This window comes from Aythya fuligula, chromosome 1, assembly GCF_009819795.1.
Source record: "Aythya fuligula isolate bAytFul2 chromosome 1, bAytFul2.pri, whole genome shotgun sequence".
Classification (NCBI taxonomy): domain Eukaryota; kingdom Metazoa; phylum Chordata; class Aves; order Anseriformes; family Anatidae; genus Aythya; species Aythya fuligula.
In genome coordinates, this window is record NC_045559.1 from 139900181 (window position 1) to 139926621 (window position 26441).

Here is a 26441-nt window from a genome sequence, read left to right on the forward strand (position 1 = left end):
GCGAGGCATCACTGCCGTGCTGCGGCCGCTGGTGCAATGTGCTCGTTTCGATACTGACTCGGGTGACAAATGAGTTAAGCCTTCGTGTACCCCTTGTACTCACCTGGACGAAGCGATCAGAGGCCATAACTTGTGATTGATTTATTTATTTCTTTATTTTCTCCTTACAAAGGAAGCAGCGACAAAGGGGGGCAAAATTACAAGCACACAAATCTCAGCACAGAGTGATCTGCAGGCACTCTGCAAAACTGATGCATCCATCAGCAAGATCAATCCCCTAGATGGGTAGCAGAAGATCTTATTTATTTATTTATATATATTTTTTTTTTCCAGGCATCATTTCATTTCCATGCTTCCATCTGCCCACAGCTTCATTGAATTGTGGAGTACCATGTAGACACATTTTCTAATGGTTGTTATTGAAAACATCCATTTTCCTTGACAGATAATTGCACCATAGCACAATTGAGTTAAGAAAGTAACGCTACATCAAGATAAACGTGTTTTGCAGCACTGGTAACAAGAGAGCTGCCAGAGGAGCTGCATTTTGAAATTTTTCATTGCTTTGCTTTACAACTAAGTCATGTACCAGCCTTGGCTACAGGTGACTGGGCATAAGCTGAAATGTGTAGCATGGGATATGAGGGAACTAGCCAAGTGTGAAATTACTGTGCAATTAATGTCTTGTTTCAGAAAAGTAAATGAGCAGCTCTGTGATCAGCAGACCTAGCAAAGTTATTTCTATTAGATATGCAACTCCAGGAGGATTTCCTATATTGTATTTAATGAAAGATAGTTTTTATTATCATTTCATTAGCATAATTTCATGCTGTGGCCCTTATTTCAGCCAGGGCATTTATAGGATCTCTTTCTTTCGCAGACCTAAGTCCATGCAATTGATAGGGTTTCAGCTCTCCATCATATCTGCCTACAGCTGTGGATTCAAAAGTTAATAGGAGAGGACAGATGGATAGGCAAGCAAATGGTATGCTGCCATAAATGTTGTTTTCTTAGGAGTAAGGCCAAAAACTGAAGGCAGTAAGGCAGCTCAGTAGGTAGGGCATAAAACAGTAAATTGGATGTCTGAGCTCTAGTACCGGCACTCTACATTTCAGTGCTTCACTTAAGTGCATGATTTCCATACCTCTCAAGTGCTTTGCTGAACAGGGCTTTACCCCTGTCTATGAGTTATGCATGCTACTGAAATGGCACCTGCACCTTTCTACCTCAGCTTCCCCATTGCTGAAACGTGGGTATGGTTACTTGTCAGCTTCAAAGTTTTGTTATGACACCCAGTTCATTTCTGTTCAGAAACAAGAACACCTATTAATCAACCTGGTTAAAACCCAGACCATCCAAGGAAGACAAATATTGATGGTCTAGATGCTTGTCTGAATTTGCTCCCAATCATTATGTCTAGGATAAATAATGACATTAATTATCATAATAAACCAGTAATATTTATTCATTAAGTTTATCTTATAATCAAATGAGAGAATTTATGTTTACTTTTAAATCCATCCTTAAATAATAGCTGTTATCTTATTACCTCTATGCACCATCATTTATCAATGTGATTAGCTCTACCCCAGTAAATGCCTAAGTACTCTTCAGCACATGTTTTGCAAAACCAGGTGCCAAACCCAGTTCTGCATTCATCCTGCTTAGACTGGTTACACTCCTAATGAAAAAACTTTTGTTGTTGTTCTATCTGCAGGTTCCCGAATAGCTATCATTTCTCTGCTGATGCGTTATAAGGCAGCAACCAAGTGTCATATTTATTTCCCTTCCTGCAGCAGACATTTGATCTGTTGGTGGCCCCTGCCAGGGCTGGTGCTAAACTTAATGAGCTACATTCACTTTTAACAAGCTGTGTGGAAGGGAGAATATGTCTGGAAAATATCAGTGGTCCTGTTGAGTAGGTAATGGAACACGCAGGTATAAATGCACAGCCATAATGGCCAGAAAGTACACCCTGACATTCATCTTGCTTGATAACTTTTATAACATAAAGCAAAGAACATCACTCAGTAATTCCTGCCACGAAGGGAATTATTCTTTGTTTTGCTTTATTCTATCATGAAACGTTACTCCACACAATAAATTTCACGTTCACTTCCTGCTGATTGTGCCGCTCTTTCCTTCACTGTCTACATTTCTCTATTTTTACATTTCTGGTCTCCTATTTCATAGTTTTTCACCACTTTGGCAACATTTCTCCCAACAACAACTTCTACATTGGCCGTCCTCATCCATGTGCCCTGGCACAGACAAAGGAGGCTACGGCTGTGCTCTGAGGAGGAACATGGTCTGAAGCAGGTACCAGAGCAAGTTTCTCAGAAGAATGCTTCAATTGTAAGTATTAAGTGATGGTGAAGTCCTCAGGTGTTTACAAAGATATTATTCTACCTGGATTTGTTCTTGCTCTCCTTGTCTTCTCATAGAAGACATCCACTTTTATCCATCAGGGAAAGCAGAGTGCAGGGCACAGTGGCAGTGCTGAGCCAGAGGTAGGCCATGATCCACACTGCAAGGCAGCTTTATACCAGCATACGTCCATGAGTCCAAACGGATGAGTCCTAACTCCTAGTGGTTTAGCAGAAGAATCAGGCCTCTGCAAGGCCACATAGGGAAGAAGCTCCTCAACTGGTAAACACAAAGCCCACAGAGGAAAGGTTCCTGGGTCTATTACTGGTGTCCCAATGAGCAGCGTACATCCTGGACCACCCTGGAAAAGTCAGGCCTCAGCTAAGTCATCTGATGTGTTATGACCCTGATAGGAGAGATCAAAAATGGGGAACTAAATTTGAGCTGAGAAGGGATGTTAAAACCTGGGAAGGGAGAAGGACTGAGATGTATGACAGATGCTTAATTGTTCCTCAACAGATGCATGGGCTATGTGCGTGCTGCCTTACAGAAGTGACTGCGTTCCTTGGTGGATTCAGCTAGCAAAGTATGATTTAAGCCTCATCAAGCAACTGCGTGTCTGAATGAATAGAGAAGCTCATAAAAACAAAAACTGTTTCCTAGCTCAAGCAGCGATCTTCACCGTCTTCTAAGCACGTCTGAAAGACTCAGAGATATCTGAGTTGCAAAAGAAAAAGTTGGCCAAGTGTTGTAATGGCTTGGCACAGCCCCTTGCTGTTTGCTGCTTTGTGTCATTAATTCAGCTTAACCGGTACCCTGGATTCAGTGCTTGCTGCAAGGAAAAAGAGCCAAGATTCTCCTCTGACCTAGATGGAGGACGGCTATTTTCAGGTTACTGACTTGCACTTCTCCTGCGTTCTGCATTATGCAAGGTAGGCCTACTGACTCTGCCATTTTATCACAACATGGTATGACCTAGAAGCATACTGATATCACATCTGGACTGAACTATGTGAAGAAAAAAAAACAAACACCAAGAAGTGTCAGCCATCAAGTAATGGAATCAGGCTCCCTTTTTTTTTGCTGCCGTGTTGGCTCTGTGGGGTATCTTCAGTTACTGTGAGTCCTCGGTGGCTGGACAGAACCCTAGGTCCAACACCAGGTGCAGAGGAAGGCACTGGGATAATACAACTCCAATGTAGGCTGTTAGCAACACAGCTGAGAGGTCTAATGCCTTGGGCTGACAGCAGCAAGTCTGAGAGCAGAGCAGCCGAACCAAGCCTTTGGTAGCTTCACAAATACCTCCTCTGTCAAAAGTGCACGTAGAAAGATGCCTAAACTATGGTGCTGAGGAAGAACAGAGGAATACCCAAACCAGGAAATATCTGAGACTCTATGTATGCCTTCCCTGGCCTGGAGCTCTGTTTGAACTCTGATACAGGACACAGCTAGGACACAGGGAAGGTTCTTTCTGTCCCTCTCACTTTCACAAATACATTTAAACTCTAATGCAGCTTGGTGACTAAGTCCCCCGCTCCTTGCTATCAAGGGAGATGACAGCACAGATAGCGTGGGGTCAGCTCACGCATTTTACTGGTTCATTGGTCACATACATCTAAGAGAATGACTGGCTCCTCTCCCCAGCCACCAAGTTGTTGCTGGCATAATAAATGTTAAAATCATTACAAGCTGAGTTTAAGTGAGCTTGTCTTTTCAGGGGGTAGAACAATTAAGAAGACCCACCATGATGCTGCTGGCAAAAATATCCTCCCAGATGCTACGCACAGCACTGCAAAGAAAGCCACACAGATAGCTGGAGAGAGCACAGCTTTCACTGCAGTGCTGGAAACAGTTGTTCCCTTCTCTCCCACACACGCTTTATATAACCCCTTGTTTGGGAGTCTAATGAGCGCTTGTATAAACAAAACAATGGCTTCCAGCCTTTCTAATACTTCGCAGCCTCAAAACATTCAATAAACATTAGCTAGTAAATAAGCAATTCGCCCCCTGAAGTCAAGGAAGTACATAAGCTGTGACACCAAGGAGAGCTGAGGAAGAGAGACCGAGAAAGAAGTGGAAACAGGGGCAGAGTCTGATCCAGCTGCTGGGGCAGCCTTCACAAGCCATATGCCTCACATCTTATCAAAGTATTTACTTGGGGTATAGCAGTGTGCAATCTAGTAATGAACAGGGCTGAGGATATATAATAAAACATTTTGTCTTCTAGCATATTTAAACTGACAATGGATTTTTAATCAAAGATTAAGAGCACCCCACTGAAGCATACATGTTGTAAACATGTGCATCTTCAAAAGAAAAGACCAAATAGGCTTCCCAGCTGCAGGAGGGAAACAGTATTGGAGAATTAATGAGAGTTCTCTGAAATTAACATGGTTTATATTTTTAATTGTCTTCAGACATTGCAAAAACAACACAGGAATGAATGCATCAGTGGTTTTACATTTCAAAATGCAGCATAAAAGCTCTAGCAGTGAGCACAGAGAACAGAAGCACCATGGCAAGGCATATTTCAGGAATTAACACATCTACAGGTCAGCCCAAATTACTAATGACAGTAGAGCTGCATGAGAGCTGCTGGGACTCCTGTGTGCTCCAGGAATGCCCTTCCCCTGCGGATCCCTCTGGACCAGTGTTTTTCCAGGCCATTCTTGCTTGTGCAGTTGTGCCAAAGATGATGTCTCTCCCCAGGAAGTGTTTTGAGTTACCAGCCTCCAAACTGGCTCTCGCAGTTGCAGATATGAGCTGGAGACCCCAGAATGCCTACTGGGCATCTTCCTATGATTGCAGCTTATGGGGCAATGGAACAACACCTCAGGTTTGCCAGCCACCCTGCAGTAGTGCTTAAGTCCTTAAGATTTTTGGTAGGAGGTAGTCTATAAGCTGTGCAGAGCTGGAAAAAAAAGCCATCAAGTCCAAAGCAAAGAAACTTAACGTGCATAAGGCCAGCAGATGCTGCGAGCAGCTGTGTTGACCCAGCAGAGGGAGCAGTGCAGCACTGCAGGAGCTGCACGAGCCCATGCTGCTGCTCGAGCACCCGTGCTGTGGACAGCATCCTGGCTGAGCCAGAAGCCGGTCTCTGAGCCAACACAGCATGAAATGTAACCACCAGCCTGACTGGGGAACAAGGGGCTGTTTTTCTTCAAACACAGCTCATATTGTCAGTGTTGACTGAAACTGCTGTAGAAAAACATCCAGCAGCCCCCCTAAGGAGCTGCTGTTACTTTCCAAGGCAACAGTTTATTACACAGGTCGGCACTTCAGCATCATTTCACCCTCTAAGTCTCTGGAGAAAGTTGCCTGTGATTACACAGCTCACAATGGCTGATCTTCAGGCTGCCCTTGAACCAATACTCATCTACCACCCACACTATAAACCACTCATCTCCAGCAATCATAGCAGCCAGTTATACTGGGACTGACCTGATACCTACACTCTCCTCTAGTTGTCTTTTCATGGCCTTGCCTCTAGTAGGAGCATTCAGTATACCCACATGCTAGAAGTTTCACATACTGAAAGTCCTCCAACTGGAGGACCACAATTCTTTTTTCCTGGCTTCTCATATTCCATTTAAGCTCTCTAGCCTGCCTATAGATGGAGAAGAGCTCTCTGCAAACAGTTCAAGTGCTCCTAATACCCTCAAGACCAGAAAAACAAGGAGTTTTTCCAAGTTGCGCTACAGAAAGCAGCAGCACCTCATGGATGCCTATGGGGCAAACTCAACAAACACAGGCTCCCAAGTCTTGGCCTAGTAGAGTTAATCAGGAGGCAGTTCTCCAAATAACCTTTTTGTCTGAATGGATTAATACATCTGAACATAGTAGACAGTAGGGTCTTTCTGTGCTATAAGTAGAGTAATTCAAATGCCTGATAATGCACTTGTAATGTCCTAGAATTTAAGTGGCATCCTGCTGGTGAAGCTGCTAAATAAAACCTGCAGCACAAACATGGTACATCCTCACTGGTATTACAATCTAGAGTAAAAACCCAGGAGTGCTTATGTAGCCTTTCAAATCATGTAGCTGTAGGACACAAATGTTGGAAGGTCCTGGAAAAGACTGCTTTCTGTATTACCCTTTAATGCTTTGCTTGATCTGGATCCTAATGGAACAAGCCTCAAAGAAATTAAGAAGTGTCTTATCTACGAAGTTTTCTTAAGACTGCATCCTGATCTTTAATGCTCAGACACTGACCACATTTATACACCATCTGTTGAAGACTCCTCACATTGCTCTCCATGAACGCAGAAACTTAAGAGGAAAATTCCACCACCCTTGGGCCAAGGCACGTGTGGTAACACTCTCAAGTTACAGCACAGCCCTACTTCAGCATTCAAAAGTGAGAGAAAAAATATAAGGACAGTAAAGCTGATGTATAGGGAAGTCCAGTGTAAGTCTCTTGAGTGCATCTACTTACACCAAACAGCTCACTTCAGACCTCCTCATGGGCACAGTTGTCAGATGAAGCAGACTCTCACACATATTGAATAAACAGATCCCAGCTACCCACCCCCATGCTTTGAAGACAATAGGCCAAGTTTCCCTAGATAACTGCACTGGAAAGAAAATGATGCAACAAATATTTTATAGAAGTGGAGAAGACCACCGTGAGTCCATTTCACACGTGGGTATTCATAAAAGTAGTCTGTCAGCTTTCTTTTGAAGGACATAACAAGAACCGAACTAGCAACCCTGTCTTTGGCACTTCTCAGACAAGCACCCAGATACACATACAAATATAAACCAAAGTTGCCAAAAAACAAACAAACAAAAAAAAACATGTAGAGGTCCAGGCTGTAGAAGATGCCAGCACCAGCAGCAACACAAGCTCAGGAGCCTGGTGGCAGCTAGAACTCCTGTGACCAGACATTTTTGTGGGGTGGCTTAAGAAGACCATGTCTCTTTGGCAGAAGCTCAGGGAGAACATTAGGTGGCACTCCTCCTTGAGCAATGGTCACGCAGGAGAAGAGTTTGTTCAGCTCCTCGTCGTTTCTCACAGCCAGCTGGATGTGGTGGGGCAGGATCCTGGATTTCTTGTTCTCCTGTGCAGCATTCCCTGCCAGCTCCAAGACCTCTGCTGTCAGGTACTCCAGCACCGCAGCCAGGTAGATGGCAGAGCCAAGACCAACCCTGTCAGCATAGCTGCCTCTCTTAAGGAGCCTGTAGACACGACCCACGGGAAACAGCAGACCAGCCATGGATGATTTAGACTTCTTTGGCACAAGGAGGAGCTTGGGGTTTTTCTTGTTGTGTTCAGACATTCTAACAATCTGGTACAAAAGGAAAAGGAATTAAACAAAGACACCACCAACAAAAGCTCAGCATTTATGTTCCTTCCATCCTCCTCATTCCACTGCCTAATTCCTTAGGAAGTCATTTTTCTTTTCTCAGAAAGATTGCTAGTTCTTTCATACTTTTGTCTGAAGGAGCAGATGGGTCTGGCTGCTCCTCTAGGAGCCTGACAAGTTTCCAGCCAAGATGCATCTACAGGCTCAATCAGAGCAGCAGGCTGGCCATCTGCCAGACCTCCAGGACTTTTCAAGAGTAAAGAGAAACTTAGGAGCAAGATCCAGAAAGGAGCATTTCTGTCAACAAGATAAGTTAAGCAAACAAGGTTCCAGGATACCCATGAGAGTCCAGAAACCCTGCAGGGAACCTTTATTGAACTTACCTCTGGTTAAAAAAAAAACCAGAAAGCACCACACAAAGCAGCTTCTATCATCGTAGCCTTGAGATAACCCACGCTAGAAGTTAATATATTTTTTTTCTGTTGTTACATTAGAAAAATATATCTGCTGGAAGCCACTTCAAGTGGATCTTGCCAAAGGTGAGGGGACCTATTGCTGCAAAGTAACAGGTCACAACGAGGAACGAGACTTACGAGAAGAGGAACTTAGTTTTTCACATCAGACACCAAAATCACACTACTCAGCACACTATGCATCAGACTACTACAAATGCATGAGTGCCATCTGCTTGTGCAGTATTCCTCCCATTTCAACGAGTCTCTATTACTTGTTACTGACAAAGTCTCTGGTATTGAATAGCACTTACTCCTCTTTAATGTGTAACGTAACGCAGCTAAAAGATGAACACAGGAAGGTTCTGCTCCTATGTATAGAACTGCTTTTAAGATTTGATCATTAGCTGTTTTTTAAATAATGGGAGGCACCACCCAGATTTGTGATGAACTAAGTCAGATACCAAATTGAAGCCCCTAGAAATAGAAAAAAAAAAAAAAAATATATATATATATATATATATATATTCTTACGGGAAGTTTCTGAAGGCCCTAGGAAAAAAAAAATAATTTTAGAAATAGCCCAGATAAGTAAATAAAATTAAATAACCACCTTAACCAACAGCCTTATGCCAACTCAGAACTTATAAAACTCAAGAGCTTACCTAACATGGAAATATAAAACATCTATTCTTAAAAACAAAATTTACCTGAATGAGTTATTATCCTTTTCCTCAACAATATCATAACCCAAATCTACTAGACTACACTTCCTACAAAGAGCTGCCCCCCTTTTAAACTCTGTAGTGGTAGCCATATCATTAGCACCTCTTCTGTCATTTAATGCCACCTGGGTGAGCGATGATTCAGCCTCTCAAAATGGAAAACAATCAAGGTCACAACACTTGAGCAACTCGATACAGTACTCAAGAGCATGTGAATTTGTCACTATTCCTTGTAGAGCTGCTTAGCACTTTGTCAGCTGATGTTCTCCTCTGAAAACATGCATTTATTTACTGACTTAACGAATGGCAATACCCCTGATTGGCAGTTCATTTATTACAGCTGGAAGGGGGCACAACTCATCCTGCTGTAGTCATCAAGAATTAAACACAACAAGTTATACCCTGGTTGTTTGTGCTGCCAGCAGCGGCCGAAGTGCCTTGTGACTCCACTGCAGAGCCTGAGAAAGCTCAGGACCTCTGGCATTGGGTTGTTTGCATTCTATGGCTTGTCCCCATTTGTCACTTTTTTTTTTTTTTTCAAAGTCATGCATAGTTGTGTTGCAGGTCATAATATGTCCCTTTTAGAATTCAGTGTAATTGAATCTTTATTTGTTTATTTTTTTTTTCAATATGTAAGTGCTGAAGGGTTGAGCCCTGGCCCAACAGAAACTTTTACTGAGCAGATAGGTTCGAAGTTATCCATCCTCTGTCACTGCAAAGCCAGATGGGTGAGTTTTCAGATCACTCTGATATCTGGTTAATTTACAAATAGCTTAAACTCTTGGCTAGAAGAAAGCAATTGAGATTGATTTTGATCAAAGAAATACCTAAAAATGGACCTTTGAGTTGGACCAGTACCTTACCACAGTCTTCGGTGTGCCCACAGTCTCTGGGTATAAGCAAAGAGAAGGCCACACTGCTCCCTCAGTCTTTTGTCATGCAGAAAATGTCAGGTGAAGGCATTTCTAGGAGCTGTGTGAACACTGGACATGCCTTGGGGGGATGTTTGGTGCAGTGCAGAGCAGAGCCACAGGAGCAGCACTATCACTGAAACACAGTCCTCTTAGATCAGCAGAGGATGCTATAGATGGTGCTATAAATGCCACACTTAAAACTGCATGAAATTAGTACATTCCTTGAGTCTTCCCTCATTACTGCAAACATGTAGACTTTTGCTTGCTTGAAAGAAATAATCATTCCAAGACCTGTTTTCATTTGCCGTGGTCAGATGGAGGAACTAATTTGAGTTTCATATGTTCATTTCTCATATGCCTCCCTTGAAGTTTTTCTTTTTTTTTTTTTTTTTCTCCATTAATAGGCGTAAACACTCAGCACATAGCTGAAGTTGCATGTACCACATCTTTACTATATTCACAAAGCTGCAGATCTACATTTTTACTTCAGTTGCAGGTTAGCCAAGATCTCATTAATTTGCTCTTTGAAAACAGGCATTGAGTCTTCCAGTTGCCTACCACCGTAGAAATGAAGATAGCTGCTCTGCCAGGTATCTTTCTCTCCTGCCCAAGTGTAATTTTGAGACATTTACTTTGCATATCTCACACAGCTCTGATGTCCTTCAGGATCATAAAACCTGACCTGTAGGCTTTGACACACTGATGCTTTGAAGAGGGCAAATGAGCCAGGTCAAACTCAAAACAACAGGCAGATCTTATTCAGATAACAGTTTGATGCTTTGGCTTCAGGTTGGGAAGCTGGTCCTTATCAGCACTTGTGTTAGATGCTGTGAATTTTGTGAGATGGTGCCTTGGGGCCAGACTGATCCTAACACAGCTGTACCAGACCACTGGTTTCCCCATCAGCAGGGAGCCTCCGCATCAATTACAAACAGAGAGAAAATCCCAGTAACCCCCCTGAAGGAAGGGATTTGCTTTAAGTGAGTTGGTCAGAGATGGCTTAGGGAATTGTTTGGAGCTGGAGATGTTTGTTTTTCTGCACTGATAGAAACAGGATGGTCACCTCTACTGGCAGCACAAACACTGTACTGGGCTTCAAATACACTTCCTATAGTCAGTACGACAAGGGGACAGTGGTTTAGACTCATGTTGGAGGCTCTCTCTACTGCTTGTAGAGCTGCAGTGAGCATTAAAGCAAACAGTTACTTCTGAAGCAGAGTTAACCCACCAGGTGCTGAACCAACTGCATTAGGAGTTTGTGACGGAAGAAGAGTTCAGATGAATGGCAATGCATCATGACTCCTCTGCCTGCTCCACAACTGTTACTTAAAACATGTTTTTGAAAGTTAATATACTTTTATTTTTTTTTTGAGAGTTATTTGGGTGATATGCTAGATGTAAAAAAGAAAACCACATTTCTTGGATTCTTAGATCCCTGGAAGGAGAGCAGTGAAGAGAAAGGAGAACAACTTTGCTTTATAGTAAGTTTATTAGAAACTTTTAAAAAAAAAAAAAACACATTAAAATTCAGTGGAAAGAGTACAAACAGATAGTCACATACAAAACTGGTGCTAGAGTCCCATCATCAATAAGTGCACAGACCAGACCAGGAAAAGCAGGTTTCACTGGCTACCAGGTTGTTCTGCAGAAGTAGCAGCACTTTGGGTAGTTTTCTTTGGAAGGAGCTCGGAAAGGATATTTGGCAAAACCCCTCCTTGAGCAATGGTCACGCAGGAGAAGAGTTTGTTCAGCTCCTCGTCGTTTCTCACAGCCAGCTGGATGTGGTGGGGCAGGATCCTGGATTTCTTGTTCTCCTGTGCAGCGTTCCCTGCCAGCTCCAAGACCTCCGCTGTCAGGTACTCCAGCACCGCAGCCAGGTAGATGGCAGAGCCAAGACCAACCCTGTCAGCATAGCTGCCTCTCTTAAGGAGCCTGTAGACACGACCCACGGGAAACTGCAGACCAGCTGATTTAGATTTAGATTTCTTTGTTTTAGATCCAGGTTTGCCAGCCACTGCATTTTTCTTTCCACGTCCAGACATCCTGACTGGCACAGAGAGACAGAGGATTTGAGACCTTTACATTACCCAGGTGCTTGGAAGGGCAAGAAAAGATTACAGCCAGGCAAGTTACACTTCCTACTCTTCCACATCAAGAAGAAAGCTTGTTCTTTTTGCAAAGGAATGGAGAGCTACCCACCACAGTTCATTAACAGCAGAACTAGGATTTTAACTTCTACTGCCCTTTTATAGCCTGCCTTTTGGCGAGAGGCCTTTTCATAAAGCCAGAGTGGTTTGAAAAGCTGTGAAGACTATCAAAGCAGATATGGAGAGCTCTTAAAAAAAAAAAAGTCTTTTTCTCTGGTACTTAGTTTGTATTGGAGATCAGGGCACAATGAATCTTCTTATTGAAGACTGTTCTTAAACACTACACCTGTTTTCTCAAATTTAACTTGAGGCTAAGCCTGTCTCTTTATCCAAGAGGAATCTGTATTGCAAGTTCTCCCATTATTTAGATCTCCATTTTAAGTACGAAAAGTGAAAGAAAAGTGAAAGATTCCTATTACCCGAAGCATCTTACACCTGAGGTACTCCGAGAGGTTTTCAAACAAGTTCCTAAATTAATTCCCTGAGGGACATTCTCTAGCTGCCGTGAGAATACTGAAGATGTTCTGCAGTAGTAAGAGGAAGAATCATCTTGGACAGAATACTGCTAACAAAAATAGACATTATAGCCAATTTAGAATGAAGTCAAGAATAATGAAATTCAGCCCAATTAGAATGGCAAAAATAATTATCTAAGTACTATTTAGAATCTGAGTAAATCCGATAGTTAACTTTCAGCACAGCTGTAAGATACAAGAACATCTATCACCAGATTAGCATAGCTTTTTGTTTAGTTTCTATAGAGAAACCATAGATATAGAAGAAAAATCAGAATAAGATTTCAGAGGGAAGAACCAAAGCAAATCAAAAGAATACAACCCATAGCAAAAGTCAGGCAAACCAAGCCATAGCTTATTAACTCTAATATAAGTCAGACTCCCCCAATCTCATTTTCTGATTATTCTCATTACAGATGTACTATAAATATACTTTATAAAATAACCCCAAATTTTTCACTATCTACTATAGATAAAAAAGATATCCTGTTACCTTTGGAAAAAAAATCTTATTTTAGCCCAGTCTGTGCCTTACTACAGTCAAAGGCAAGCAAACCAAATATCATTCACCCTAGCTCTAGGGAGCAGTGCCTTTTTATTAGCAACATTTTCTCCTCATTAGTGGGTCACCTGGACAATTAATGAGTCATTCCCACCTGTGGCTCACCTTCCTCCTAACCCTTGATTTGAGGGAAAAGGAAGAAATACATTATAGACACCCTGAAGTGAATTCTCTGGGGGGAAGCAAGCCTGTCTCGAAGGGCCAAGCTACAGCTATATTTCAGTCTTTCTGTGACAGTGCCAGCTCTTAGCCACTCTGCCTGGAGTATTTCTGTCTGTACACCATGTGTAAAAACAATCTTCTCTTTCCTGCTGAGGCTTGATTTTCAAAAGTACTTAGAGGAGATGCAATTTATAAATGCCAAGTATTTTTAGTTGGGTGACAGAGGTGGAAACAGCGTGTTATGTGTGCCCTAGGCAGAGGGAGCCTTTGGGTGAAGAGGCCAGAGAGAGACTCTTAGCTTTGCTCATATTGTGTGAACAAAGCCCCATCAAGTGACAGGACTGGGCTGCTCCTAGGGCTTGGGGCTCTTCTTGTAACTCAGGGTTTGCTGTGGGAACAGGGGCTCCTGGTGGTCAGGGTCCTCGGTTAGTTCCTCTGAGTTAACCTGGCAAGAATCTCAAGAAATTCACAAGTGACTGTTTTCACTTGTTGGAACCTTTTAAACAATGATGGTGTGCTGTGTTTGTGCTCATGTTCTTTCTGTTTGCTTCTTGGTGTCCGGAATAGGTTCCAACCAGCAACATGCATGAACCGTGGTGAGTGGTGTTTCAGCCACAGAAGATGAATATTACCAGCAGGTCCTCTGTAAAGCCCAGGCTCTGATAAAACAGTTGCACACTGAAAACTGGCACAGACGGCTAAGCCTTCAGTTCTACATGCGGGATAGTATCTGTGGGTCAGAGCCAAAACACTTTCTTCAAGAGGGCCTGCAGAAGACTTCAAAATTGTGATCCCAAAAGCCTGAGCTCAGGTGTTAGCTCACTGGAAGGTGCTGTAGCCCACTCCTTCCTGCTTTAATATTTCTCACATCACCTATAACTGTGGCTCCAACACCACTCAGAAAACTGCACTTTTCACAAGGATGAGCACTCAGTGCACCTAGGCACCAAGAAGAGTCTTCCTCCCCTCCAGGGCCCTGGGAGGTGGGTAAGGGACACTCTCCACTCATCCAAATATTCACCATAATGATTGATGTTGTCTCCAAGCACAGCTGTGGCTATCCATTTCTTTTAAATTGGAGGTAGACAGAGTAGTTTCTCTGCATGATCAGAACAAGCACAGTCCTGAGGCCTGTGGGCTCGTTGTGGTGGGGCAGTTTTCTGGGGACCCAGAGCTCAGCTCCCCATTCCTGGATGAGTTTGCTGGCCACCAGGCTAAGGCTCAAAATGGAGGGGGAGGCAGGAGCAGGCCTCTTCCCACTTCTCCTCTGATGTATGTTTTTAAGAAGAAAGTCTAAGATCTGCTCAATTATTTTCAGAGGAAGACGTGCCTTTTTTTAGGGAATGGGGTGCTGATCCTAAATGGAATGGTGGAGGCATGGACAAAAACTGTGTGTTAAAAATAGGTAATACGTAGTTTAGTTTTGTTTATTTATTTAAAGAGAGCATCAAAAGAAAAATGAGAGGAGCCAGTGAAGCAATAACACAGGGTATGAACTACAGACGGATGAGAATGGACTCAATGCAGAAATAAAGAAGTGTCACAGAGAAAAACTAAGGTAGAAGAGAGCCCCCAAACCCATCAAATACGTTTTCATGCTTATGGAGAAATATTCCCTATGGTTGACAATTTTATTTATGTATTTATTTATATTTTTCTGTGATGGTGCTTAGTTTGGTTTACGTGCTTACGGAAGCATGGAATGGCTGAGGTTGGAAGGGATCTCTGGAGGCCATCTGGTCCAACCCTACTGCTCAAGCAGGTTGTTCTAGGACCAACAGGTTTAGTGTAGCTTCAGGAAGGGGTCTGGTGAGGGTGAGGAGCTGAGGCTGTGCCCAGCTCAGTGTGCTGTCTGCTAGGCATACCATGCCCCAGGGCCACGCTGCATCCCCTGCACAACTTTGGTGGCTGACAAGGACAAGCTAGCCGTGGCTGGGCAGGAGCAGTAGGGCTCTGTGGCCACATCATGAGAGTACCCATGAACTTATGTCAGAGCAGGGAGTGTAGGAACTTCTGTTCTGCCCCACAGAAAATGCACCTTCTCTTGCTCCATCACATCCATGCTGATGTTGATTTGAGGGGGGTGAGGAGAGGGTGGGGGCATCTCTGTATGCATCGTTTTATTGTAATTGAATTATTAAGGCTTTTATTGCATTAAAGCCTCACTGAGAAGGGCACTGGGCATTGCCTGTGAAAGGCAGTGCAGTGCTGGCGGGTCTTGAGGGACCCCGAGGAAATGGAGACCGCTTAGCACTAGCCTCACGCCACAGACTCTGCGGGACACTGGGACAGATGAGCCTGGGATCTCGCAATGACCAGGCAACCATGGGATGGCTTTAGGTCCTCCAAGCAGGGAACACCACCAATTATTAATTAACCAGGCTGCGGCGCTTGACACTAAACCCTTTCCCTGCCATCACGCCGCAGCGCTGGGCGGCAGCAGAGGCTGAAGCAAGGCAACACGAGAACCCCTCCCAGCCCCGATTTGGGGCCCTACCACACGCTCAGCCTCCTCCTAAGGCCATAAACCCTTCGCTATGTCCAACCCTGCCCCATCAGGCCGAGCCGCCCGGCCCTAATTAGGCACTGAAGGAAGCAGCAGCCCTGCTCCGCTCCGCCCCGCTCCGCCTCCCCCCGGCCGCGCCGCGCACGCCGGGACCGGGCCCAGCCCAGCACCGCTGAACCCCGGGCCCCGGCCCCGGCCCTGCCGGCAAGATGCAGGTGAGGGCCCGGGGGGCTCGGGCAGCCGGTCCCGGGGTGCGGGGGAGCCCGATGGGGACCGGGCAGGGCCGCCCCGGTGCTCCCCGCCGCAGCCTGGAGCTCCCTGCTTGGGGCGGGCGGGCCCGGCATGGCCCCGAGCCGGGGGTGCGCGGCGGCGGGGCTCGCGGCCGCCTCTCTGTTATATTTCTGTTTGCTGTGTTATTTCTTTAAGCTGCTGGTCCTGAGGGGGCCCGGGGACTTGGCTCGAGTCAGGGAGGAGCTAAAATCAAGAGGACGAGTGTTTATCGCCGAGTTTTCCTGTTTAGAACAAGGAACTACAGGATAACTTGAATACTCGAGCTTGTCAGCAATACATAGGCGCCTGTGGGCCTTCTTCTTTGGGATTATTGGAGCTGTTTGCTTACAAAAGCTTCTAAAACTCAGGCATAGATTTAAATCTGATCCCTAGCCGTGGCCTTATCCAGCAGTGGCCACGCGCGCTTGTCTCCAAGCGCTGCTGTAGGCACACCGACAGACCCCACCAAGGAGGCTCAGGCCACAAATAAAACAAAGTCACTTTTTTTAAGGCCCCTCTTCGGGCCACCAAAAGCCTCAGGAGGGTGCACACTGAACCTCTGATGCTCTACAGACAGTTACTGCTCTATCAGTGCCATAAGTCTCCTGAAAAAGTTGCTTCTGCTAACTCCTGGATGTGTCAAAGTGCTTGTTGAACGCATGCCATCCGTTTCTTGTTTCTTTGTAGGACCCAGACAAAGACACGGAGTGGAATGACATCCTGCGCAAGAAAGGCATCCTTCCTCCCAAGGAGAACCTCGAAGAACAGGAGCGCGCAAAGGAGGAGGAGCAGCTGATGATCCTTCAGAAGTCTCTTGGTGAGTTTACGTGCCTGTGAGGCAATGTGTCCTTTGCTAAACCTGTAAGGGATACCAGAGATAATTCTTGTGTAGCGTGGCCATCTGTTGCCAGTATCAGACAAATATGTTCCTGAATACATGGTTCTTCCAGGACAGGAAGACTTTGTTCTCAACGCCAATGCCATGTTTTTATAAATGTAAATGTTTCAAAGCTGAAATAAGAACAGTCTGAAGGGAGTTTGTCATATGAATGCACAAATAAAAGTATCTAATGAACATGATCGTTACCTGTTGTATGCTTCCTCTGTTATTCAGGCACCCCTGCTGTATTGCATGTCCCTGCTGCAGTCACAGAACTTGAAAGCTAGCTCAGGTACTTCTATGCCAGTGTAGCCAGCCTCAGGCTCAGTTCTTTACATCAATGTATATATCAATGCATATACCATTTATATGTATAGAGTGCATAATATTTTCTAAAAATCCAGTAACAATAATATTGCAGGGAAAAAACATTTCGTATAGTTAATCTATCCTTAAAGTAAATAAATTCTGTTAGACTGAAAGGCAGAAGTTTCTCAGAATGAGATTTTTTCTGATTTGATATTGCTTCCATTCTAGTGAAGACTTATGAGGACATGACTCTGGAAGAGCTAGAAGAAAATGAAGATGAATTTAATGAGGAAGATGAGAAAGCTATTGAAATGTACAGGTTAGAGCATCGTACAGAACTTGGTTTTAATAAAAACCGGAGCATGTGGTTGTTTTGTTTGGGGTATTTTGTTCTGTTTGTTTTATAGATACAGATACATGCTATTAGATGGTGTTGAAGAGAGGAAGGATGTTCTTAGGCCTGATGCTAGAAAAATTACAATGTGTTTCTGATCTCATGTGGACCTTTTGAGTGTCTTTAATAGAATAGTGGAGTTCAAATTCAGTGTCCTTTATTTACAACCTAATTTTGCAGAGATAATGTATGCCCACTGAGCGAATAGTGAAATGGGGACTGTGAGAGCTTTGATAATCGGCTTCAAGTTTTCTCATTTTTTGTAGGAATGATAATAAGGTGCTGCATAGTTATGATTGCAGTGTTGATTTACCATCATCTCTTTATCTTCTTCATCTCATGACTTTTACTATCTAGTTTGGTGGTGTAGTATCTACAGAAGAAATGTCTGTAGAGGGCAGAGATGACAAATTCCATTTATGAAACATAGTTGTACTTATTGTATGCTGATGGCTTTAACTTGTGACACAAATGTAAGAACATCTGTAGCCTACATTAACTTACTTTTGTTGCTTTGGGGTTTGAAGATGTTTGTAATATGCCACTGAAGTCTAGATTTAGACTATAAAAGTTTTTCTATCAACAGTGCATCTGTTTTTAATATTTCTTTCCTATTTCTTGTTGTACAGACAGCAACGGTTAGCAGAAATGAAAGCAGCTCAAATGAAGAATAAATTTGGGGAAGTTTCGGAGATTTCTGGAAAAGATTATGTTCAAGAGGTTACCAAAGCTGGAAAAGGTATATGGGTAGTCCTGCACCTCTACAAACAAGGGTAAGAATTTTTCTGATAAATCTTTCACTATCAGTGGCTGAAAATACTCTAGACAAGTGTATAGTTAATGTGGAAATTAAGGAACTGATTCTGGAGTTACAAGAAATACTGAATTAATAATTTCCTTACTGTTGGCTGAAGACAGGCAAACTTTGCTCTTAAAACAAACTTTGCTCTTGAAAGGATGTTACCAGGAAATGGCTCTTTTATATATGTATATACACACACTGCGCTGTGTGATTAGTCTTTCTGTAGAGGTAGAGGTCTTCCCATTTCTGCTGCCACGGAAATACTGATATTTGAAAATTATTCTGGGTAAAGTGCCAAGTGTTTTTCTTCATAGAAGAATTGCTGTGTGGCTTTGACCTGTTTGCTAGATGCATAAAAACAGAGTGAACAAGGTTTTCAGTCCTGTCAACGTAATGGAACATCTTGTTAAAAAGGTCTTATAAGTAGATGTAATTTTCTGGGAAGGTCTAGAAATATTTGATTTTGTTTGTTGTCTCTAACTGCCTCACAGGTATTTGTTGTCATTAGCTTCCTCGTTTCCAGGAGTTGCTTTTCTTTCTGTTTTACTTGTTCTCATGCAATTTTCAAACACCATATCTTTTAAACCAAACTCTTTATATAAAAGGGGGGAAAGTGGTACTGCTAATATTTAAAAGAAAAAAGAAACAAAGAAAAACCACCTCCAGTGATGCTGAATTCCTTTGAATGCTGGAGTACTGGACAACAAATGTATTCAGAAGTTGTTTCTGGTACATCTGTCTTGCCAATTAACTGTTACTTCTAACCTTTCTTCTGGTAAAGATTATTGTTGAATGTGTCTTCTAGTTTTTCTTATGCATGTCTATTCTTGTTTTTTACAGAATTCCACTCTGTGCCTTAATAAATCAACATTTGAATGGGCTTGCAAGAAAGTTCAGAGATGTGAAATTCATCAAAGCTATCTCTACCACTTGCATACCCAACTACCCTGATAAGAATCTGCCTACGATATTTGTCTACCTTGAAGGAGACATCAAAGCACAGTTCATTGGGCCTTTGGTGTTTGGTGGCATGAACCTGACAAGGGATGGTGAGTGTCTGCATCTTAAATATTCCAAAGGAAAAGTGAAAATAATGAACAGTTTTGCTGGGAAAGAAAGAAGTGAAGTGGGAATTAGGAGAATGGAAATCACTAAAAGTCATGAGGGTTGTTTTTTTTTTTCCCTACCCTTTTGGCTTAACAATGTGATTGAAGCTATATTGTAAAAGCAGCAGGTGGCTGGGTAGGTCAAGATACAGGTATCTATTTTGTTTGTATGCAAGTATTCACACCTTGTCCTGTGAAGCAAATTTTCCTGAATATATTAAAAGGGCAAGCCCCTACTTTTTTTTTTTTTTACCTGAAAGACTGATCTTGCCACCAGTAGTTCTCTTTCTCTCAAGAGACCCTCTCAAAGAGTTTTTTTTTTTATTGTTTTTTAACAAAAGCCTGAGATTTTTGGATTACCTTGAACGTGTGCTGTAGAAAACACTTCACTGTCTGAAATTTCAGAAGGAGAAGAGCTCGCCGGTGAGATCACTAATTTGAGAGTAACTAACTCCACATTTAGAGGCTGTCTAATTATGCACTGAAGGGTAGCAGAACATACAGTCATCTTTCTCCCATTTCTAGCTCATAAATAATTGATTTTGAGGGATCCAAAGGTAGCCGAGCCAGCTTAATTCAGTCATTGCAAAAAGCTAGGTACTGAAATTCTACGCTTCCTTTTATTTTTTTTTTATCTTTCTTTATCCCCTAAGTCTAGGTGACTTCCACTGGAGATTAAAGAAAGTGTGAGGTTGTATTCATTAGTCTGTAATGTCTGAAGGAAATTAGATTTAATGATGGGTTTTGCAGCAGAACTAGGAGAGAGGTTTCAACTGAGTGTTGTATTGACTTTCTACCACTTCTGGGAAGCAATCCAATTTGGGTCTATGTAGTAATAGGCCCACTACCGGTGGTGGAGTTTCTTTTACTGTCTTGAAAGGAACCAATAATCAGTGCATGGGGTAGTGGGGAATGGGTAGATTGCATCAGTAGAGTACATCCCTGCAAAATAGCTAGAATTCAGATGTGTAAATGGAGTTGCTACTTTTCTTTTGCCACTCAGCATACATGCTGTTCCCTACGTCTTCTGCCTGTGATGGACTTGCTGTATGATGCAAACAGCTGGAATGTATTGGCAGTAGATGTGCAAACCTGGCTTCTGTCCTTACGTGGGTAGAAGGAGGTGGTATTCTCTTTCCCCAGGAGAGCTGCCTTATCTAAAGCTGCTGCCCTGTGTCAATTCTCTCTTTGATTCTCCCCATTGTAATGGGAGCAGGGGGGGACAGGGTGTGCCGTGGGTGGGCTGCAGAGCACTGCTCTGAGCCTGTACTTTGGCTCTGGGGCCTGGGCTGAGATCTGTGCCAGCACTCCTGACTCCTGAAGGGAGAGCTTGGCTGCTGTGGGTGTGGAAGATGGGGCAGGGGCTGGGCTGGGAACCTTTTCTCCTTTTGAGAGTAAACCAGAAAGGCAAAGAACTGTGTATTGAGGTAAACAAGCATGTGTCAAAAAGAGTCAGATGTGGAAAAAGCCCAGTTTTCTCCCCATATTCATGGCACTCTCATTTTGCTTCACGCAGAACTGGAGTGGAAGATTTCGGAGTCAGGTGCCATCAAGACAGACCTCGAGGAGAACCCCAGGAAGCAGATCCAGGACCAGCTCATGTCCTCGATTAGGGCATGTGTCCCAACCAGGGAAGAGAGTGACTCAGAGGATGACTAACTCCTGCATCAGCACCAAGGGTGATCCAATAGGCCTGCAGCCAGTGTTCCCATCTAAAGCACTGGAAATGCTCATCGAGATCTTGCTGAACCCCAGAAGAGTGTTATTTCAAGACAGACATTTATCTAGAAATTTAAAGGTGGTTGTTTTTTTTTGTGGAGGTGGGGAGGAAATTATTGCAATTTCACTTAAGATCATGAAAGACATTTTATATTATGAAGCTTGAGTAAATATTACTCAAAGGTTTAAAATACAGGCATCAGTAGACACAAAAGTCTCTTGTTATTATTTAAATAAATTGATGGCTGTTTAAAAATATGAAATGCTAAGTGGCCTAGAGCCTAATAGTTTTGACATGATCGTGTGTATAAACAGCTGGTCTTAATATGACAGGTTATAGCACAGCTCTGAATTTGGCTTTCTGTTAGTCCACCATGTGTAGATGTTGGCAGAAGGGCCAGCACGAGGCCGTGAGCTGTGAGTGCCAACATCTCCAGAGATGCTGGTGATGGCCGTCACCTCCTGGGACCTGCCAAGTCCAAAACTCCCTTTCATACACAATTATTTGCATAGCAGCAATGCTTCCCCTTTTGCAGGGGGCGCATCTCCAACACCACACTACTGATCAGGAAAGAAAATTTGAGATGGTGGCAATCCAATGTGAAGTTTTGTTGATTTCCTGCACAAAACCAGAAGTCTGATGTGTTACTACAGCAGTGGCATTGCCAAATGAGAGGGGAAAATGATGTTTGAAGATGTCTTCCCATATTAAAACAAAACCAAAAGCCTCAAGCCTCCCATCTTCTTTCTAAAGAAAGCTCTCAATTTGTCTAAGCTTGGGCTAACAAGCTCTGAGCTTTTGCTGAGAAGCCTGTCCCATGGGCATGTTATATTACTGATGGATTTTGTGGGTGGATGGCACAGAATGTAACACTGTTTAAGCAAAGGTTTGTTTTTTAAGTTTTGTGTTGTTTCATAATAACTTCAGCGTTTTTCCTGCATTTTATCTCTCCAGTAAAATCTAATATGTAGCTTAAATAACAAACAGCTTCACCTGAAGCTCAAGAAACAGTTACAAGACCCTGATGCAAAGCTTTATCTTTGAAATCTGGATGGGGATTTGGGTTCCACTTCAGTTTTTTTGTCTTTCTTTTTTGTATTTTTTGATAAAACAGGTAAAACATTAACGCTGGAAGCGAGCAAAAATGGAGCAGGATAAAAACTGATAAATACTGATTATTACATATCGTACATACTGACGCACTTCTCTTGACACTGGAATATCCAAAATGCTATCAGACCTAGTGTTTTTTTTTGGTACTTGTATCTTTTACAGTCTAGGAAGAGGACAGCTCCTTCTGCCCAGAAAAGCCAAGAAGTGACCTCTATAAAGGATTAACCTACTTTATGTTAAACAGGTTCTAGCAGAAGTCAGCACGTTTTGCTTATTCTTTGCTTGTCCTCATTTAACTGTACTTTTCTTCACATCTTAGAATGACCTCTGAGCACATCAGTTGGGTTTCTTTTGGAGGAAGCCAAGCCAGCCACCAAAGAGCATTTGATCCAAAAAGCTAAGTTAAAGCTAGTCTGAAACGAGACCCTCTGAAACGTGTGTGGAGTGAATGTCACGTCCTCAGCCTCTCTCTCTCCACATCTGCTGCTCTTAGCATTTCAGTTGACTTAATGCAGTTACAGGTGTCGTACTCCTCTCACCTTATTTTTGAAGTTTCTCAAACTTTCTAGGAAGGAGGATAACATCTACAGTCTATTTTGTGTCATTGCTGCAACAACTTTAATTTAAAATCAGATTTTAAAAGTAAGTAACACTTTGGATATATTTCTGTTTCTGTTTAATCCCTCTTTTGAGCCTCTGTAAGGAGGGAGAGTGGCAGTAACTCCGTGTGTGGGCTTTTCTGATTTTCTAGGCTGTTGATTCATAGACCACAACAGGAGAAACCAGCACTGTTCTGTTCTGCATCCAGTCTTGGCTGACTGTTAGCAGCTCTGTGCCTACGCTTTTCCATCTCTAAAATGTAAATCCATCATCTTGTTAGTGCCTTTGAGGTTCATGAATGGGAAGAGCCAGGTTCTTTAGTAAGGCTTGCCTAATCTCTTCTCCTCTTCCTTTTGCAAGCTGATGGAGTGTGGAAACCAAGCACATCTTCCATGAAGTCATTATTGTTGCCTCAGGTGTTTTCTAAATGGATTCCAAAAAGGCAGCTGTCATCCTTGTATAGTTATAAAGCTTGCCTAGTATGGAGCTTCAGCTAGCTCCAGGAAGGACTTCACCCTAGCTAGCAGATGGGTGATAGATACAATAACTAGTTCATAAGTCCTCCTTCCTGAAAGCAGAGACTGAGTCTGGTCAGTTGTCGAAGGCAGCCTTTAGTGGTCCTTTTACCAAACTGAGCTCTGTTCCTGCCCCTCTGTGTCCAGTATTTAATTTAAAATAAATAAATACAAGGGGAAAGTGGGACTTTGGACTGTTTCCTTTACAATCTTCTTTTCCAGTAGGGCCTTAAAAGAAAACCACGGCTGCCTTTCTGTATTATACAGGAGTGTGATGGGATGTGTGGGTGCTGGGCCCACCAAGAGGACTGAGCTCCTGAGGGGGACTGGGGCTGTGTGGAGACATCCTGCTGTCTCCAAGCTGCTTGGCCACAGGCAGGGTGTGCCTATGGACGCTGCTTATGGCACCCCTGCCCCACAATTAGAGGGACCCCAAGGTATTAGGTCTTTCCTCTGCAAGGAGCAAACAGGGCCTGCCTCCTGGGTTACCCATGAGATTGGGTGCAGCAGGGGCTGTCTGGGGTCATTCATCAGCATTTAACAATTCAGGAGAAATGGGGACAAAGTTTGACTTGTGCCATCTTTTATCCTGAGATGCTTTTATCCTGAGTTGTGTTGACGTGCTGGGGCATGCCACTGGAAGATGCTATGCTGAACAATGCAGATGGAGCAGTAGCTAGAAAACAAAAGAGGCTGAATGTTCTGCTGAGACCCACACGGAGCGTGACTTTGAATGGTCCCTGAGCTTCCTGGTATTGGACTAAGTGTGAAAATGGCTTCTTGTAAGCTTACTCCTTTTCTTGCTAGTCATGTTTCTCTGCTCAAGGCCTTTTGTAGAAATTAAATCTCTGCTGGAAATGGATAATGAGCTCTGTTTAACCTTTCAGCACAACAGAAGCTATGGAAGCACCCAGTAAGGGGAACAAGCTTTAGTTTAAAAAGGAAGCCAGTTGCTAAATCATGAACCAAACCAGCCAATTAATACGCATAGCACAACGAGGCAATATAATGTGAGAAAACAACTGGGGAGCCTCAACTCTCATTTGTGAAGATTTGGGGCACTGTTGCTAAAAGCAATATCAATATTTTTGCAGCTTGTCAACAGTCATTGTCAGACTGATGATCACTTCTCACCAGTGCATGGAGGCTCTTTTTTGTCAGCTATCCTGGGAGAATCAGAGGCACTGATCCTGTAAACTGTGCTGAGGCTTGTGGAAGTCCCTGTTCTGTGTCCTGCTGTGAGAGAGTCCCTGACTCATCCCACACGGCGGGTGGAAAAAAAAGTAACCATGGGCCATAGAGAGGTGCAGATGATTTGCCATTAGTGGCCAGTCACTCTGGAGTTTTCATGTGAAATGCGAGTGAACTTCTAGTAATAAAGAGTGTTTTCTTCACAGCGTGGGGCTGAAGTCTGCTGTTTCACCCGGGTTTTATGTGCAGCCACGTTAAGTTCATGTCAGGCTGCCCTAATCCAGGTAAGTCACCACTCTGATTTTACAATGCCCAGACCTGCTTGCACTGATAATTTCCACTCATCAAGCCCTGCCAAACCAAGCTCTGTTGTACAAGCAGGGTAAGGGGCAGGGTAAGCAGCCAGCTCTGTGGGTGCTTAATCCCACCACGTTCAGGGTACTGCACATAGGCAGAAGTGTCTTCAGGACTTGGATCTCAGGAGGTGAAATGAAGGAGTGTCCTGTGAATACCCATGGTGTCATTCCCAGGGCTCAGCTCAGCCATGCCTGGCTTTGGGTCTGAGCCATCATCTCCATTCCCAAATATGCTCAGGTTGGTCTTTGGTTAGCCTTACTGCAGCGAGTAGTTTACCTTAAATGAGTTGATTTACTCTGAAAAAGTTAGATGTGGGCTTTCAGCTCCTGGGTTGGGATACAGAATAAAGACCCCATGTTAAGGACATAGCACAACATCTGAACAAACATAAATACGTCTTCATAGAGTTCATGAAGAAAGTAGCTCTGATCTATAGTGATCCCCATGAAACTAAAGCTGTATCTTTTATTTACTTTTTATTATTTTATTACTCTTATATTGCAAGGGCAAGATCACAATAGTTTATTCTCTGGAAATCCATGGAAGGTTTATATTTCAGAGGCTGGGTAGCAATATGAAATGAGACTTCTAATGCAAGCCTCAGTAACTTAATTTGGACCAGCTCTTGTTTTGGGAAGGAGGTTAAAAAAAAAAAAAAAAGCCACCATTATATGAATCTTTTGCTGCATATTTATTGGGATTGGATCATGTCTGAAGAAACGTCGCTCTTGCTAAGATCAAAGGGGAGTGCTTTCCCTTCTCCATATGCCAGTCACATACTTTTAAATCACCACACTGCTAAACCTAATCTATTCCCTGCCAATTGTTTGGAATGCCGTATGTATCCAGCTGAACTCATTTCTCATTACAGCCAGCTTTAAATCACTCTTCATCTCAATCTCATTTAGCTAATTCAGTCATCAAAGGATTGCGAGAGGCATAAAGTATTTTATTGATGCATTTAGCTTCTTCACAGAATTATAAAAAAATATTGAACTCCTTAGGCCTATTTGCAGGTGGCATTTGTGATGCAAGGAAAGGATTCATCCCCTCCCCTGGAAGACGGTTCTGGGCTTCAGATAAGAACCATTAAAAAGAAAATCCAAGCAGTGAGAGAATCACTCCAGACTTGCTGGGGAGATTGATGAACACTCTGACTTGTTTTCATGTAATGCGTTCAATCTTTCATTTCCTGACACCGTGCCATTTTTCAGGCCTTCACCAGATTAATTTTAATTTACAGAGCTGACTGAAGGAATTGAGGTCTGATCAGAAATGGCAGATATTAAATATCAAGTACATCCGAGGTCCTTTCCGTTTAACACTTGAAGTGTTAAGTGGGCAAGGAACTGCATAACCTAAGGCAGAACAACCCTGTGTAACAGATGTTAATGGACAATTAATGAGATGAATGTAATTATTCTTATTTGTAAGCCTCTGGATTGCTGTATCTGATATAAGAAGTGTATTTCTTCCAGTATATTGAACAGCTTAAGCACAAAGCTACTTACAAAGATGCAGCTCATGG

The 26441-nt window shown here is 43.1% G+C and overlaps 3 protein-coding genes across 3 annotated transcripts; 1 reads left to right on the forward strand and 2 right to left on the reverse strand.

Moving 5' to 3' along the window:
• Nucleotides 1–7232: 7232 nt before the first annotated feature.
• On the reverse strand, nucleotides 7233–7646 carry LOC116497121 (histone H2A-beta, sperm-like). Its single transcript, XM_032200697.1, has one exon. The coding sequence runs from the start codon at nucleotides 7644–7646 to the stop codon at nucleotides 7233–7235; it is 414 nt and encodes a 137-aa protein (XP_032056588.1).
• Nucleotides 7647–11386: 3740 nt separating this feature from the next.
• LOC116497182 (histone H2A, sperm-like) lies at nucleotides 11387–11806 on the reverse strand. The gene has a single exon (XM_032200834.1). It carries the CDS (start codon nucleotides 11804–11806, stop codon nucleotides 11387–11389), a length of 420 nt encoding a protein of 139 aa, XP_032056725.1.
• A 3818-nt stretch (nucleotides 11807–15624) lies between these two features.
• PDCL3 (phosducin like 3) lies at nucleotides 15625–23528 on the forward strand. The gene is made up of 6 exons (XM_032198123.1): nucleotides 15625–15871; nucleotides 16614–16743; nucleotides 17344–17434; nucleotides 18139–18282; nucleotides 19152–19360; nucleotides 20934–23528. The coding sequence occupies exons 1-6, from the start codon at nucleotides 15866–15868 to the stop codon at nucleotides 21074–21076; spliced, it is 723 nt and encodes a 240-aa protein (XP_032054014.1). The 5' UTR covers nucleotides 15625–15865; the 3' UTR covers nucleotides 21077–23528.
• The last annotated feature ends 2913 nt before the right edge of the window (nucleotides 23529–26441 follow it).

Bases quoted from the DNA above. Each gene is read 5' to 3' on its own strand.
- LOC116497121 (XM_032200697.1), bottom strand. From the start codon at position 7,646: ATGTCTGAACACAACAAGAAAAACCCCAAGCTCCTCCTTGTGCCAAAG.
- LOC116497182 (XM_032200834.1), bottom strand. From the start codon at position 11,806: ATGTCTGGACGTGGAAAGAAAAATGCAGTGGCTGGCAAACCTGGATCT.
- PDCL3 (XM_032198123.1), top strand. The intron at 16,744-17,343 runs GTGAGTTTACGT...CTTCCATTCTAG, and splicing joins GATCCTTCAGAAGTCTCTTG to TGAAGACTTATGAGGACATG. The intron at 18,283-19,151 runs GTAAGAATTTTT...TGTTTTTTACAG, and splicing joins CTGCACCTCTACAAACAAGG to AATTCCACTCTGTGCCTTAA.